Source organism: Chanodichthys erythropterus, chromosome 14 (genome assembly GCF_024489055.1).
Source record: "Chanodichthys erythropterus isolate Z2021 chromosome 14, ASM2448905v1, whole genome shotgun sequence".
Lineage (NCBI taxonomy): Eukaryota > Metazoa > Chordata > Actinopteri > Cypriniformes > Xenocyprididae > Chanodichthys > Chanodichthys erythropterus.
This window is the reverse complement of record NC_090234.1, coordinates 15,971,198-15,989,078: the sequence shown is the minus strand read 5'-3', so window position 1 is coordinate 15,989,078 and position 17,881 is coordinate 15,971,198. Positions and strand designations below refer to the sequence as shown.

At 37.3% G+C, this 17,881-nt stretch overlaps 1 protein-coding gene across 3 annotated transcripts in view; it reads left to right on the top strand.

Annotated features, from left to right (window-relative positions):
* The window catches only part of grb14 (growth factor receptor-bound protein 14), a 112,275-nt gene that overhangs the window by 21,730 nt on the left and 72,664 nt on the right, over positions 1 to 17,881 (top strand). For 2 of the 3 annotated variants that reach the window (XM_067409354.1, XM_067409355.1), the window contains exons 2-3: positions 4,982 to 5,187; positions 12,685 to 12,811. In XM_067409354.1, the coding sequence (XP_067265455.1) occupies positions 5,009 to 5,187; positions 12,685 to 12,811 (306 nt within the window). In that variant the 5' untranslated portion in view covers positions 4,982 to 5,008. Of the gene's footprint in view, positions 1 to 4,348; positions 5,188 to 12,684; positions 12,812 to 17,881 lie in introns of those variants that run through there. The other variant, XM_067409353.1, reaches the window with a different exon arrangement.

The window sequence follows — 17,881 nt, the reverse complement described above, 5'->3', positions numbered from 1 at the left end:
ACTCACAATTTCGAGTTTACATCTCACAATTGTGAGTTATAAAGTCAGAATTGTGAGATAAAAATTAGCAGTTACCTTTTTTAAATTTTTTTATTTAGAGGCGGAAAAAAGCTTCCATACTTTTGCTTACCATGGCTGCATTTATTTGATCAAAAAAACAGTAAAACAGTAATATTGTGAAATATTATTACACAATTTAAATAACTGTTTTCTATTTTGATATATTTTAAAATGTAATTTATTCCTGTGATCAAAGCTGAATTTTCAGCATCATTATCCTTCAGAAATCGATAATATGCTGCTTTACTCTTGAAATCCATTAAATTCAATATGTCCTAATCTTTGTACAGTGTCAGTATCATGATTATTTGAGAAGACAGGCCATTTTTCTTTCAAGTCTTAACAAGGAAAAATAATGATTTATCATGTCAGGGTTGACTGTTCAGTTCTGTGAGACGGCAGAAGCTCACGTTGGATAATTTAGACCCAGTCCTTACAAATTTATCTTCAATTTTGGTTGCAAGTTGTACTTATCTATTGCCTTTTTGCCTTGTTATATAGGCAGATGATGATGGAGGAAGAGATGGCAGGAAATGGTCACAAGCCAGATTTAAACCTGCATCACAATATGACCACCATAGCTCAACAATTTCCCATTCCCTTTATCAATTCGAGGACAATTTGAGTTTTTAAGATGTGCATCATAGCTCATTGTGTCAGAGCACATGCAGTAACCAATGCATTAAACTCTGCATTAAACCAACTAGTGTTTTGCCAACTAGTTACCTAACTTGTTATCCAGTTAGAAGTGTTTGAAGTTGAAAACACAGTGTTCCAATTAGTTTTACAAACATAATAACATATTTTTCCTCTTTATTTTGTGATGCAATGTTTATGCAACAGACGAACGAGTACAAGAGCGCAGTATCAGACCCAATAATGATGCCAGTATCGGAATCAGTGGATCCATCATTTGTGAAGTATATCCAGGGATAATCACCTCAGAGCAGTTTGGCACTTGTGTGGGTGGACAAAGACAGTACAGCAAATGTGGGAAAAGCACTGAATTTTAAAACTTTATCATAATAGTCCTCCAAAACGCTTTCCCTGCTATAAACATTACTAGTACGAATAATTTAGAGTGCTAAACATTGTGTTGATTTCATCCTGCTGTGAAACCCTGTGAGGAGGGACTTTGACCGAAGAGCAGCACATTAATACTTGATCTGAAAGGTAAATTGATAATGAAGACAGATGTTGACACATGACAAGAGAGCATATCATTATCGCATCTGATAGGAGATCTTTTCAGATTTGTTATCTTATCTACTTTCACCTTTCTGGGCTGGTTGTTGTATTTGTAAAGGGGATTTAATCTAAAGCAACATGTCAGGATGTCATTCATTTCAATAAGAGTTCCAAGCAGCACAATGAGACTCCAATGTTGTTCAAGTATTATAGTATGTATGAAAATACTTAGGGCTGCCCTCGATTAAAGATTTTTTTAGTTGACAAGTAGTTGTTCATTTAAGCGATTAGTTGACTAATCGTGCATTTATATTAATAAACCATATAAATCATAATTTATATGATCGTCTATATATTGGTTAATACATACGCTCAAACGCACACATAATTCTTGCAGCAGCACATGGCAAACTTAACCCTTAAATGCATACCTCGGGTCTTTAGTGACCCGGGACATCATTCACTACCCTACTCATTTTTTAAAGATAGACATCAACCTTCTTGGTATTCCTCAATCAATTCATTATAAATAATATAACAAGAAAAAAATCATAAAATTATAAAAGAATGCCTATTTTTGTATTCATTTTTTGTAAAAATTGTGTATTAGTGTACGTATATTTTTTTCTGCACAACAATAATTGAATTTTAGATGACGGAATAAGTGCAATTCACCTTTATTCCACAAGGTGGCAATGTTTGATACATAATGCTGAAGCAACGACTCATTCAGACAGAAAACGAAATGGAATGAACATGAAATGGCTCAGCGATTTACTGCAGAACAAGTAATGAACGCAATCAAATATGATTAACTGTTACTGATGGAAATATTGATTTTGAAGATGTCGAAAATTATATAGTTTTGAGAATACGTTTGAGATTGCGAATGGGCTCATGTTCATGACCTCAAACATAAAAGTAGCCCATTATTTGCTGAATTTACTGGGAAAAGAGCTCTGACGAGGACAGTGATGATGGCATAAAACTTCTGCTCAAACTGAACCCTTTCAAGCTCCAAAAGGTAACAAAATATGCTTTATTTTATTCTTCTGTAATTGTTACTCTAATGTCAGAGGTGTTTTATATTATCGTGACAGGTAGAGATCCATCAGTGTTAGATAAAGATCCGGGTCGATAAAGACCCGAATATGTAAGAATGATTGGCGAAACAGTCATGCATTTAAGGGTTAATGATTATGAATGTGACAGGAAACAAAAACATAAGGAGACTGTCTGAACATTTGAATAATTTATTGATAAACTAGTGTTTTTTGTGTTTTCGCTGCAGAGATGAAGTCAGCGATGCTGACTCGTCATCTCCGCAGTAGTGGACGTGCCCATATGTACATTTCATTATTACATAATCTGAGAATGTTTGTTTTAGATTTAAATCAATTAATTTAAAAATATACATTTCAAGCTTTCTATAGATATATTTCTCATGTCTGTGAGGCAAGTATGTGCTGAGTTTTGGTTCATTTTTGTGACACACTCAAGTTCACTTGAGACCGAGACGGCAGAAAGTACATCCTGTTTGTTTTCATTATTTTACAAAAACACAACGTTTTCTTGTTATTGTGAGTTTACAGTAATAAAAGCATTTCATAAGTTTCGAATGTAGAATTATTCTTATCTGTATGACAAAAAATGACGGAATATTTTAAGTTAAATGCAAGTGATCGCACCGCCGCCTCCACATCATGCAGTAAGCGTGATCTCCACACAAACACTTGGATATGTGCCATATAATCACACACATTTACCTAAGCTAACGTTAGAGTGAGCGGACTTATAAAGTTGCTACTATTTACATGTTTCAAGTGATTAGCCATATTTGAGATTTAATGGCGCATTTTGGATTTAATCGTGCACATACCACTAAATGAACTACTGCAAACATAAGTAAATCATGTTGCGTGATTCATTTAAATTATCTCCACCCATAAATTTTGCATGTGAATGGGAAACTTCTACAAATGCATATGCAATAAGGTCAAGGACAAAAATTACTGCCCAACTTTTCATTGCTAATTTCTCACTGTGTGTCTTTAATAAATCCTGACAGTAGTTTTTAACTCCGAAAGAGGGTTTATGCTGGTGCAAGTTAGGAAGCTGAAAAGTTGAGAGACATAATGGTGCATCTTTCTTTTCACCGTATTCCTATTTGTTTTGCAAATTACTTTATTTGTGATGCAAAGTTTATGCAACAGACGAACAAGTACAAGAGTGCAGTATCAGACCCAATAATTATGCCAGTATCTGTATCAGTGAATCCATCATTTGTGAAGTACAGTATGTAAAACTACACTCTTAAATGTAAAGATTCCAAAAATGGGTTTTTGCAGTGATGCCATATAAGAACCATTTTTGGTTCCCCAAGAACTAAAAGGGGACCTATAATGTCCCTTTTACAAGATGTAATATAAGTCTCTGGTGTCCCCAGAATTTGTCTGTGAAGTTTCAGCTCAAAATACCCCACAGATCATTTATTATAGCTCATCAAAAATTTGCCCCTTGTTGTGTGTGAGCAAAAACACAATATTTTTGTGTGTGTCCCTTTAAATGCAAATGAGCTGCTGCTGCCGGCCCCATTTCCAGAAGAGGGCGGAGCTTTAACAGCTCAACAACAACAAAGCTGGAGAATCTCACGCAGCCAAAATGAGGATTGTCAGTAACGGTGTTCAGCCTTACATTGTTCAAACCGGAGTCGACACTGATGGAGAGACTCAGGAAGAAGTTACAACTTTTAGACGTTTCTGAATGGTTAGTGGATAAATTGATGTAGTTGCTGTGGAGTTGATTCAACTCATCCACTAGCATGTGCCGTCATGTTCATCTTTTGTGTTGAATTGACCCTCGTTTGTGAAGCAGTCCGGCGTAAAATGACGGCATGACAACACTCTACTACAACAACTCTTCCTCTTCTCTAAAGCAGCCCAACATGGCCCGCCCCCTTTGTTGTGTGTTCTCGGGGGCGGGTTTCTGTAAATTTTGGGATTTGTGATGTCACCAACCCGGGAAGTTTGCTGTAGTCCTTAAAAAGCAATTTCTGTATAAGAAAATATCTCCCTTTAGTTTAAAGAATATTTTAAAAATCTAAAGAGACTTTTGTGCATTGAAAATCACAGAACCATAGATGCCAATAAAGAACCTTCATTTTTAAGAGCTTTTAAGTGTTTAGTGTGCACTAAAGTATGGTTTTTCTGCGAAAAGTGGTCTCTATTGCTCTTTATAAGCCCCAGTCCAGAAGTGATACACACAATCACAGAGGTCAACCTCCCCGCTTGGCTTCAGGCCAGAAGAGAAGAGAGCGGAGTGAAGTCCATGACAAAGGAACAGTAGGTTTTGCTGTCTGGCTGAACTCCAGCTCTCATTACAGAGCTACGTTGCATACCTATAACCAAGAAACCTTTTGTCTGTCCGAGCAGGTCTGCAAAGAAAAACAGAAGCCCAGAAAGCCCAGCTTGTGCACAAGAGCGAGCCGAGCTCATTCAGGAGTCATAGAGTTAAAAATAACTTTATTGCGGATCATGTTTTGGAAGGAGGGATCTACTTCCCAGGCTAGGACGGCCTGCCATGCAGGGGCAGCACATCCTGAGTGTGTGTGCATGCGTTTGTGCATGTGCGTGTGTGTTTTTGTGGCAGCGGCAGGAGCACGCTGACTTCACACACGCAAACGCACTCTTCCGCGGGCCTATCCTGATGGTGTCTGTCCTGTCTTGTGCTCCAGATGAGCTGCTGGATGTAACCTGGCTCCATGAGTGCTATGAATGACTCCCTGGATGAGACACACACCTCTGGCAGCTTCGGGGAGAAAGCGGCCATATTTCGGGGAGCGAGAGGCAGTGGGAACGTCGTCGGGCCAGCCTTCATCCCATTGCGCTCGCCCTTGCAGCCACCCAATGCTGCGGTCTCCACGCTCTTCAAGGGGAATAGGTAGGACACACACTTAATATGCATGCAAATGTCCGTGAAAGTGTGCATACTAAAAAAAGTGAATTTCTTATTTAGTATTTTTGCCTTGTTTTCCAGTACAAACATCTAAACATACTTAAATCATGATACATGTACTTGAAAAACAAAATGACTTGATAGTAGGTGAAAAATGTTTCATGTTTTAATGCTTGAAACAAGAACAAATATCTGCCAAATGGGGCCAGAAAAACAAACTTAATTCAAACGATTGTTTTTCTGACCCCATTGGCAATCACATATCTTGTCATTGCGCATCTCCAGTAAATGTATCTTGATTTAAGAACGTTTAGATATTTGTACTGGAAAACAAGACAAAAATACGGAGGAAATAATTTTTTACAGTGCATGTGTACACACTGTATAATAAGCAACTTCAGGACACTAGGTTCCCCACGTCAATACCGTACCTCGTTTCCTACTGGTTAATCGTTAACGCGTCAGATCGGACAAGGAATAGAGCTGCCTTTGTGCTCTCTGCTTGGTCTATGTGAAAATGGCGTAGACTTTGTACCTGTAAACAGACGTTCTCATCAACGGCACAGACACTGAAATCAAATCAAGCACCTGCTACTTTCCAGCTCTAGGGAGGAATCGCGAGTCAGAGGCCCGACTGAATGTCACGTCTTCTGCGTGTTTGTGATACGGTAGCTCTGAGATCATGACGGTGCAGCTTGAACGCAGCCCTCGAAAGAGGACTCTGAAGTGTTTATTTGTGCCGTAACCAACAAACAACTGAGCTCACTCATATGTAGACACACAGACAACTGGATTAAACACATATTCAAGTCAATGAATCAACCTAAATACATTTATTTATACAAACAAAACTAGATTTGCATTTACATTTATTCATTTTGAAGACACTTTTATCCAAAGCGAATCACAATTGAGATTAAATTCTATGGGTTAAAGGCACAATATGTACGATTTTTGGATTAAAATATCCAAAAACCACTAGAACACTGTTATGTATTTTGTTGACTTGTGTACTTACATTATCCTAAATGTTTCAAAGAATGTTTAAATCCAGAGAAATAAGCAATTTTAACCAGGACCGCTTTAATATATCATGTTTTATTAGACAGGTGAGCAACTGTTTGGATACATTTATTGACAGTTATATAGATATATAGATAGTTATATAGTTCAACACAGTAAGTCTTATTGTTTAAATCTCATTTTTACCACAAGTACCATGTTTTACCATGGCTAATATCGATCTATCTTACTGCAGTGTGCAACAAGTGTCTAATAGCAGCAGAGTAGCACTATAACAACTTTCAACACACAAATGTATGTAATATGATAAACAGCGCTGCTTTACCCCACATACGCTTGACCGGAAGAAGCGAAAGCGCTCGTTTGTGACATAATTAAAGCTCCGCTGCTCTCGAGACGTGTGTCGCGCTCGTCTCTCATTAGCAATTGCTCCAGCGGCTTCGTTCCTCTCCAACGGCTTTCTGTTTCATACTACAATAATGTTAATATATCTTTAATACATCATTGAAATTATTTCTGCCCGAGTCCTATCAGATTCTTTTCCATTAGCTGTAGACGTGTGGACATCCCATGATTCCGCAAAATCAAGGCGTCATCAAGCTACACCTTTGTTTTGAATAAGCGACCTCTAGTGGTGAAAAATTGCATATTGTGCCTTTAATTCAGGTAGGAATAGATAACGATTGCAGGTTATCACTTTTACTGTGAAGTAAGAATTTATTACAATCATAAAGAAAAATAGGTATAAAGGCTTACATGTGTTGTAAAGTTTGTAGAAAATAATTTCCAGGATATATATTTATCACAAAAAAAATGTAATGCATCAAAAGCCACAAGTCTGATCTTGTTATATTTCAAATCTGAGAATGATATCTATAAAACTCTTGAGATTTCCATGTGACTATTTGGAGAAGTCTATAATCTGCTAACTGAAGTTTACTCACAAAAATGAAAAGCAAATTGCCAATTGCTAAGCAAAATCATGGCCAAAATAGTCCAGCCGTGTTCTAGGGAGGTCTCTCAGTAAAAATCATGTTCTGAGTTGAAAACAGTTGTGCTGCTTCATTTATTTGTGGAAACTGTGAAACATTTTGTTTCATGATTTTTTCGATGAACAGAAAGTTCAAATAAAAACGTATTTATTTGAAATAGAATTATAACATTATAAATGACTTCACTATTAATTTTGATCAAATTAATGTGGCCTTGCTGAATAAAAGTAGAAAAGGAAATCATGCTGACGCGAAAGTATTCATAAATACAATGTGTGCTTCGAGGTCATTATGTTTTTTATTTTACTTTCATTCAGAAAGGATGAATTAAATTGATCAAAAGTGACAGTAAAGACTTTTATAATGTTATAAAATATTTATATTTAAAATAAATGCTGTTCTTTTGAACTTTCAGTTCACCAAAGAATCCACAGAAATATGAAGAAGCACAACTGTTTTCAACACTGATAATAATCAGAAATGTTTCTTGAGCAAATCAGTATATTAGAATGATTTTTGGAGGATCATGTGACACTGAAGACTGGAGTAATGATGCTGAAAATTCAGCTTTGATCACAGGAATAAATTACATTTTAATATATAACTTTGTGGATATTTCTTTTTGCCAGCTTCAGTGAATAGGAATATAAAAGCAGTCAGACTCTCTCTCCCTCTCTCTTAAGTCTTCTCAAGTATCCATTCCTCGTCTTTGTTGGGCGTTCCAGCTGAAATAGAGCAAAACACACACTGGCAAATGAGTTTGCAGCCACTGTAAGTTACTCTTTATACACATTGTATTATGTTCATTGTATCAAAAGGGAAAAAAAAGTCTAGCACTATAAAACTGATGCATTAAACGATACTACAAAACAATGATGTTCATATTTAATTCAGCATATATAAAAGGCAGTACAATAAATGATGTATTAAAACTTTACAATTTAGCATTATTATGTTCCTCGTTATATTAATGAAAATGCGATGTCAGGATGAAAATAATCCCAAAAATCTCTTAATGGTCCTATTTTCTTTAAGCAAACAATATTACTTTCAATTTAGGTGGTGAAATACGACCCGTGCATGTTCTCGACGTGTTCCGTGAGATTTACCCATCAACAGAACTCTCTAAACGGATTATAAATAAGCACATGATCACGAAGCTTCAGACTGCCGCTCCTCGCTTTACACCGGCCCTCCGGGGATCGTTCAGGTACAGCCGATGAAGTCATCTCTGGCTGAAGACTGTGTTGCCTGGGAGACGGAACTTCAGTCATTCAGTCTGTCATCATATGACATCAACCGCAGCCTCACACAGCTGCTGTCTGCTGCGCTGAGAATGCAGATCGTCTGGTTTATGAAATGTCGTTCGCGTCTCACATGCATGATAAGCGCTATTTTGATGCCGCTAGTTTTCCCTGAGGTGGTAAATTTGAGTTTTGCAGATGTACTTTGTGATTAAACTAAAACCAAATTATAAAAGAAAAAACAAACGCACTCCATCTGAGGTGCAAGCCAACAAGGATAAATCCAAACGTGTATGAAAAATATGACTGCACACTCACTTGCAAACAGTTTATTCACCAACGTTTCGGCAAAAAGCCTTTGTCAAGGTGCCTAAAAGGTGTTTAACTAAAACTAAAACCATAAAAACCTTCTTCATTTCTTGAAATAAAATAAAATATAAAAAGCTAGGTGCCAGGGCAACTTGCCTGGTTAGCTTTAACATTTAGTCCCAGTTTGTAGAAACTGTAACTACACCATTATGAGGCCAAAAAGCAACGGGCATTATCCACCTTTTTCCTGAGCAAACGATGAGCGCTGCCATGATGGATTCTTACTTCCATTTGTGTGATGTCCTGTTCCGGTGTAATGACAAATTGGGTCCCACTGGTTCAAATAGGCTTTTAATAGGTACTCTTTTTAGTGCCTGTTTACAATTCCTACAAAATCATGTTATCATAAATTCTGTTTCAACTATGTTATGTACTAGCATACAGATACCCACTTACCCACATTTGCACTTACCCTACATGTATTTTTAATGTAATTTTGTGTTAAAGTAAGTGTTAAGTGTCCAAATATTTCAGTTATAAATAAAACAAATTAATGATGTTCAATTACTCACTTAATAGGCTATTATAATTATTAATTAACATTTAATCAAGTGTAAGAAATTATGTTCAGTTGGTTTTATTATGCACTAATTTGTTTTTTTATGCATTATATAGTAAGCTATATGTGTATTTTGAATTAATATCATTCAACTGACAATTTGGGGAGACACGATTTCAAGGGTGGACCCGATATGTCATGACAAGTGCTGCAGGATTATGGATTTTTGAGGGCCAAAACCTGGTTAGTGTTAGTGTCCTGAAATAGTCAGTGGGTTTTTTGATTGGGTTTTTGGATGAAAGCTTGAAACAAGATTTGTGAAAACAAGCTCAAGATATTTTCACGTTTTTATTTTAAAGCTTTTACTTTACTTTTATGCTCGCTAATAGTTGGCTAAATGGGACTACAGAGGTTCGTCTGTGACATTATATTTCAGTTCGCTAGTCTGCTTGTTGTGTTCATAATCACGCTCTTGCAATGTATTCTAACTCAAACTTTCAGAGAAAATGTTTTTAAATAAACTGAAAGAGTTTTCGAAGCTTAAATGGTTAGTTCACCCAAAAATGAAAATAATGTCATTTATTACTCACTTACTCATGATCCAAATCATGATTTGACGCAAAATATTCATAACGCTCCGAAGCTTCCTGAAGCAGTGTTTTGAAATCGGCCATCACTATATAAGTCGTTATTTTGTTTTTTTGGCGCACCAAAAATATTATCGTCGCTTCATAATATTAATATTGAACCACTGTACTCACATGAACTGATTTAAATATGTTTTTAGTACATTAATGGATCTTGAGAGAGGAAATGTCATTGCTGGCTATGCAGGCCTCACGGAGCCATCGGATTTCAACTAAAATATCTTCATTTGTGTTCCGAAACTTTTGAACCTTCATTATGTACACCAATTATTTAGTAATAACAACTTCAAATCATTTGAACAACTGAGAATAGAGTTTAAACTACTAAGAACAGATTTTTTCAGGTACCTACAATTAAGGAGTTACATACTAAAACACCCAAACTGGAACAGATTAATAGAGCCCTCCCTTTTAGAACGGTATTTATTAAAAATTCAGGGTGGAGAACATATGAGGAAACCAATAACCAATGTTTATAAGATCATTGCTTCAATGACAAAAGACAATTCATTCTATGTGAAAGACAAGTGGACTAGGTAGCTACGGCTTGAAATAAGTGAAGAAGTTTGGTTGGAGGTATGTACTCAGGCTCATAAAGTTACGAATGCCAACTTGTGGAAGGAATTTCAATGGAAAATAAATAACAGATTTTTCAGAACACCACAAGTTATGGCTAAAATGAATCCAAATCAATCAAGTCAGTGTTGGAGGGGGTGTGGAGAGACAATGGCTACTCACTCATATATTTTTTGGGAATGCCCTTTGTTGGATAACTTTTGGAAATCCATTTTTACATATATTAATAAAGTTTTGAATGTTGATCTGATAAGAGACCCTCTGATAGCAATCCTAGGGATTAAACCAGTAGTGATACACAGTAGGAAAAAGATGTATTTATTACAGATACTACTGATAGCAGCAAAGAAAGCCATTACAAAAAAGTGGCTTAAAAATGAACCACCAAACCAAGCTGAGTGGCTAACAATTTTGAGAAATATTTACACTATGGAAAAAATTACTTATTCATTGAGATTACAAAGGGAACTTTTTAGAACTAGAGAGGACCATTAGAACTAACTGGTTATATTTGCCAGGGGAACTTGAATACAACCCATGTTTTGTTTTAAGTTGGTGTTTGTTTTTTTCAAATTGTTTGCTTTAAATGTTGTTAATGATTTTCTTATTTCTTTTTTTCTTTGTATTTTTGGACATATTTTCTGTGGAATTGATCATACATGTAAAGATGCGTGAATGTTATGATCCCCTGTAAAAGATATTGTTTCTGTGTGCAAGTAATTGTTGTAAAAGGAGATCTGAAGAACATTCATAATAAAAAATAAGTAACAAAAAAAAAAAATTGTGTTCCGAAGATGAACGAAGGTCATGTGGAACGGCATGAGTTAGTGAGTAATAAATGACATTATTTTCATTTTTGGGTGAACTAACCCTTTAATGGTGACATTGAAGTCATGTGACCTTAGTGTAGTTCGTTTATAGTCTACCAGTACGCTTTGGCGGAGCCAGGATTTTTTCATAGGGGTGGCCAGGCAGGGGCCAGCAACCAGTCTGGGGTGGCACAGAAATCTTCATTATTTCAACATAAAAACGAGTCTGACAATAAAGTACTGAACTATGCCTACAACACAACTAATACAGTTCATTTGTACTTAATTAATTGAGATGAGTGAATGTGACCTTTTTATTTTATTTATTTTTTATTTTTTTGCGTTCCTCACTTGCAGGCATATTAGTAAAGTGGCTCACACTATAGCTAAATTTCAACTTGTCCAGTCAGCTTGTTCTAGTTCTCAAAACCCCCAATAACTTGTTCTCCATTGTTGCATATCTATGGATGAGACATGCAGATAACTACATACTGTAGTTCAAAGATTATTCTGTTTCAAAAATTAACCAAAAAAGTAAACACTAAATTTTAAACTTTCTATATAGTCAAAATAAATAATTGCAACAGTTCTATCATACCTAAATTAATCTCATACAAAGAAAAAAAAGTGTTCTCTTTTGAATTCCCATTTGCTGATGCAGAAGTCAACAGCACATAAATGCCAGAATGTAAAATTAATTATTTTAAGCATTTAAATGTTATAACTTTTGTTTGTACTTTATAAATTATTGCAAAATTAGCATCTTCTAATACAAATGTACAGTTCTTACATTTATTTATGCATTAAAAAAATACATATCAGTTTGTGCCTTAGGCCTATATTGTGATCTGACATAGCAGAATATTTTAGTCCATTGACGCATAAATCTCAAATAGGCCTACATACATGCATGCACAGTTTTGATGCAGCTTTAATCGCTTTTTTTGTCATTTCATATCTTAACAGACTACAACTACGACTTTGCATGCTCGTAGTTTCTTTTACGCTTAATTTATTGTGAGTAGGCTAATATACAGCACGCCATATTTGCGAGCGGGGTGGCCAAAGGGGTGGCAAAGCTTAGGCCAAGGGTGGCCACGGCCACCCCTGGCCACCCCCTGGCTCCGCCCCTGCCTGTACGTTTAGCTTTTTACTTCTGGCAATTGTTCATAAAAGTTGTGTTCATTTATATAGATTATCTTGATGACAAATCTTATAATCCAAAAGTGGAAAAAATCCTATTGGGTTTTTGTCGTGGGAATCAGGGTGATGTCATTGTTTTTATTCATGTCTCTTATCACTGGTTTCTCTTTATCTCCTCAGAAAAGGTAGAGAGGTGGATGATACACAAATTGGATCCGTCCCAAATCCCTTCCCAGAGTTGCTGCCGTCCGCTGTCTCTCTAGTGTCTGAGTGTCTGTTACCCTGGACCAAAACCAGTGCGACTCAGGTGAGGCATACAGGATTTACTCAAGCCACTACTGTTCAGAAGAGCTGTTTCGCTGTCTGTGGCCTACATAGGGAGCATTATGGGATTGGCTTCTCTTTGGAACTTTTCTTAGTGGGCGGCCTACCTTTTGGAACAGTTTCTGTGTCTGCCTACATAGAAAACTCACTAGTTTTTGGAACAGAGCCATAGTGTATCATATCAGGATGCATATATATTTTTTGCATGTATGAATTTGCATTGATTGATAAATTAATGGTTAAGCAATTGTTTGGCTGACAGATTGATTGCTTATTTGGTTAAAAATTTCAGAAGCCAAAAGAAACTCTCTCATTTCATGTTCCACTGTCTTTGTGTTTAATTCCCAGTCAGTAAGTACATTAGAAACCTCTAGTGAGACTGAAATACTGCATACAAACAGATGCAGAAGAGACTGATAAACAGGCAGAATGTGAAAACCTCCCCAGAGTGCTAGTGACGTACACAGGGAACACAGCGATGTTAAACCGGTTTAGCTGGAATGGAAATGAACTGGGACGGGGGAATGAAATTGCTGTGTCAGCAGTCTGAATCTATCCATTTTTGATTTAGTTTCTAATCCAGTACAATAACAAGGGAAAAGCTTGGCAAAGGGCAATATAGACATTTTTAACATTAGAAAAGGATTGTACATTGAAACATGCTTTGATTTGTCAGCTTGACAAAGTTGTACCTCAAGGGTTAAAATAGTTTTAAAAGCTTGAAAGCTTAAAGGTTATGATTTTATACAGGCCACATAGATAGATAGACTTATACAGCCAATGCAATGTGCTTGCAATGCTGATTTGGGAAAACCAAGACCCTTGTGGATCTTATTATATAACAAATATATGTTATGGATGGCCATCCGGAACAGCTTTGACCTGCAGCAAAATCTGCAAATTACAGCATATTGAAATGTGCCGTCATAATGTGGCTTTGCAGTTTGCCATTATGGGGGCCTTCATTACATTTGAGGCTGGCGGTAATGATCCCTCTCGTATTATATCTGAGGCTAGCAATTACGGACACAGTATATTGCTGAAAAGGAGGGAAAACCAGAGGGGGATGGGGTGGAAGTGTCACGAAAACTTTTTGCTGTGCTAGTTTGCAGAGATTAGGTGATGACCCAGACTGCGTCTGCCCTAAAAGATGGTCCAGGGCTGGGCGGCAACACAAATAGAGTACAAGAGCTGGTTTTTGGAGTCAGGGGCGGTTCTATGTCCTATCTGTCATCCCAGCCCCCTAAATCTATAATCATCTGAATGATTATGCCAATGGTGCTTCCTCAAGAAAGTTTATCGTTTTCACGTGTTTTTAAAGGGGACCTATAATTCCCCTTTCACAAGATGTAATATAAGTCTCTGGTGTCTCCAGAATGTGTCTGTGAAGTTTTAGCTCAAAATACCCCACAGATCATTTATTATAGCTTGTCAAAATTTGGGTGTGTGTCCCTTTAAATGCAAATGAGCTGCTGCTCCAGAAAAGGGCGGAGCTTTAACAGCTCAACAACAACAAAGCTGGAGAATCTCACGCAGCCAAAATGAGGATTGTCAGTAACGGTGTTCAGCCTTACATTGTTCAAACCGGAGTCGACACTGATGGAGAGACTCAGGAAGAAGTTACAACTTTTAGAATGAAACTGGACGTTTCTGAATGGTTAGTGGATAAATTTATGTAGTTGCTGTGGAGTTGGTTCAACTCATCCACTAGCATGTGCCGTCATGTTTATCTTTTGTGTATGGATGCCCACTATACATTAGCGTACCTGTTTGCCAAACAGCCATACACACCAGGCTAACGTTTATGATTGCTGTCAAATGCTGTGAATAGTCTAATATTTATTCCAAAATATCTCTCGGATAGAAACGCTCCTGATTTGTCCAACTTTTGCCATGGTGTTAGAACTGGTACACTGTTGTCACTTGTGAAAACAAAATGGCGGTGGCCTGTGTGGAAATGTGCAGATCATAGACTGTAAAAAATATGGACGTAGTGTCCGTGACTTCACCCATAGATTTCTGAACAGCATTATTGATGCGAAAATGAGGCCACGGCCATATTAGCTGTGCGTCACCGCACGTCACTCCCGGACAACTGAAAATGGGCAAAGAGGCGGGAGGTGGTTTGATCTGATGTGACCTGTTGCTGAAACCACGCCCGCCTAGCATAAATATCTTAGATACTATCTAAAATATTAATAAAGATAACAATATCATTAGAAAGTACTACAGGTTTACTGTCGATCTACCGTGTTTTTTAAGATAACGTTATAGATGCTCTAACACCAGTAGGCTAATTAATTTGTGTGGGACTTCATACCTTTAATGAAAAAGAGATCGCAAGATGAATCCAATCCGTTGCACTTGGGTAAAATGTCCATTTCAAAACATAAAAGAACACTACTTTTGTTCATGAAAGTGTTAAATACATGAAATCTTTATATATCATCCATCGTTTGCATTACATATCTTCGGAATGATTTGCTTTCCATCATCATTCTTCAAGAAAGGATGCAATTTGAGCATCGTTTATAATGTAAAACTCTATACGTACATATAGGTACCAGATCTGTATAACTCTCAAATATTCTCTCAAACTAATGAGCCGTGTCCAAAGTATAATTTTTCAAAATAGTGCAGCAGTTTTAGTTATATCCAAGCAGTGCTGTCAGAGTTGTATATCCTCCTGGTATTGTCATTGTAGTAAATCTCAGGAACAAAACTTTTAGCCAATGCCACAACGATCCAACAGCGTGTGTTCCGCATGCGAGCACATGTATACACAGACTGACTTCTGTTTCAAGTATGCAGCAAGCCATATATTGTATAAAATAATCCAGAAAAAAGGCACAAATACGGCTGAGATGCCAAATTCAGCGGCTGAAATTAGCTGCTGAGGTAACATGACGGCTCACAGACAGCAGCGCCACCTGTCACTCAAGTGACCACGCCCTTAATTATGCAGAACTTTAAGGCTTAATATAATTAAAACGGATGAGTTATACTAAAATTCACCCCCCTCAGAGTTGTCATGAAGGGCAAAATTAGCAGTATAGACCAAAACACAATTTGAACCAGACTGTAAACATGTTTTTTTCTGCTGTAAACTTGGCTGTTTTAACATTATGGTCAATGAGATTCTGCTCCCTTCTGCAGCCTGTCCCTAGCGGCCAGTCGATGAATCGCAGTTTAAGTTACTTCCATATTGGCTTCACGAGAAACTGGGGGAGGTTGCCGCTTGGTGCAGATTAAGGGGTGGCAATATTATAATAAGATTCCCTTCTTACATCACAAGGGGAGTGAAATCTGAGCGGGTCATTTTTTCACTGGCTTGCAGAGAAAGGCTTACCAAAACAAAGTTACTGAGTTGTACTTCTCACGTTTTCTGGGATGGTAGATGCACCGGGAACCGATTATAGCACTTCAACATGGAAAAAGTCAGATTTTCATGGTATGTCCCCTTTAAACTGGCACTAAACAGAAACCCATTTAGTGTTTTGAGGGATATTGGGTGGATTCTCACAACTCATTTCAACAGACATGCCTGTGATTGGCTACAATACTCAATGCTGCAAAATCACGTTGTAAAACGGCACATTTGCAGTGACTAATGCACTAGGCTGGGGTGATTGACGGCGTTCCTGGCATGCCTATTCAGCCTATGTTGAACAAACCAAGCAAAATGGGAATCACTGCTGTAGCACATCATCTAAAGAGCTTGATTGTGCAAACTCTTCTTTTTGGGCAGTGAAGTGTCCTCTCAAGATACAATCCAGGTCTTGTTACCTGATTCACCACATTAGATGCTGATTGCAATTCTCCAGTGCCTGGCCTGCTATTGTTTGAGTACGCTGATGGGATTATGTAGGATTTGTTTTTGTTTCGGGATGATTTAGGGGAGGGGGAATACTTAAGCTTCAGCTGTGACAGCGAAATGCAGCTTCGATGACCTCCTGAGCTCTTGTTGGTGCAGTTGACCCTTTGCTAAGCCCTGCCTTTAACACATTACTGACCAATCGTACCTTAGCAACAGCTGCATTATTACGTTTATCGATTCTTCTAAGCTTTTATACTCTTTTTAAATCTATGGAGGACTGTTGCGTTTTAGTATTTTAATCCTATGTTAACCAATATTTGATACGCAAATTTCTAATGCCTCTAAATGATCAACATGATCAAAACTGCTGAAAAACCTGTTGCACACAATCTTCTACATGCATTCTGTCGTCTGATAGTTTATACGTTTTTAGCAATTAACAGACCTTTTAGTAAAATTGTAAAAATGTTCAACTACAGTCCTTTATCTGATTTGATTATATTCTGATTGACAGTATATGTGCTTTTTAATCATGTTACTGTGTAATTCAACATTTTTTTGACAGATATAAAATGTTTTGCAGTGTCAAAAGAATAATATCCATTCACTTTATAAGCACATTACTGAATTAATTCCTATGCGATGGTATGTAAAGGTCTTAGTGATAGTAACCAAAGGGGCGGGACTTAGCAAAGGGTCAATTCCTGCACAGGTCTGTGTCCCGGGGTTCTTTGATTGGCAGGTCTTTTGAGACGTTGCCCCACACAGGACAAAAGGAGAATGTTAGTGCTCACAGCTGTTTGTCTGACAGCACGTCTGAGTCACACGGTCAGCATGCAGAAAGCGATGACATCATAGCCCTGCCCTGCCCCCAGACACTGCTCTGAGACTCAGATGAATAGATGTGGAGAGCTTGAGTAAAGTGTTGGATCATTGTCCCAGCCGCCCCCTTCACCCCAACGCTAATGATTCCCTCTTGTCTGTGTTGGAGTATTGGTTTTTAGATTTAAAGACACTGCAAGTAAATGTCTGAGATTTTCTTTCTTCATTTGTTGCATGTGAAGTGTCAGTCGTGTGCGTGATTTGGTGATAATTTTGCATTTTTTTGTAAATTCAACACTTCTGATGTTCATTGTGAAAGATTTTTGCTCTACTCATAGTAAAACAATCACAAATCTCTTTAATATCTCATTTGTTTCTTCTAGACACCAGTGAGAGAGCAAATGGAGACTTTTG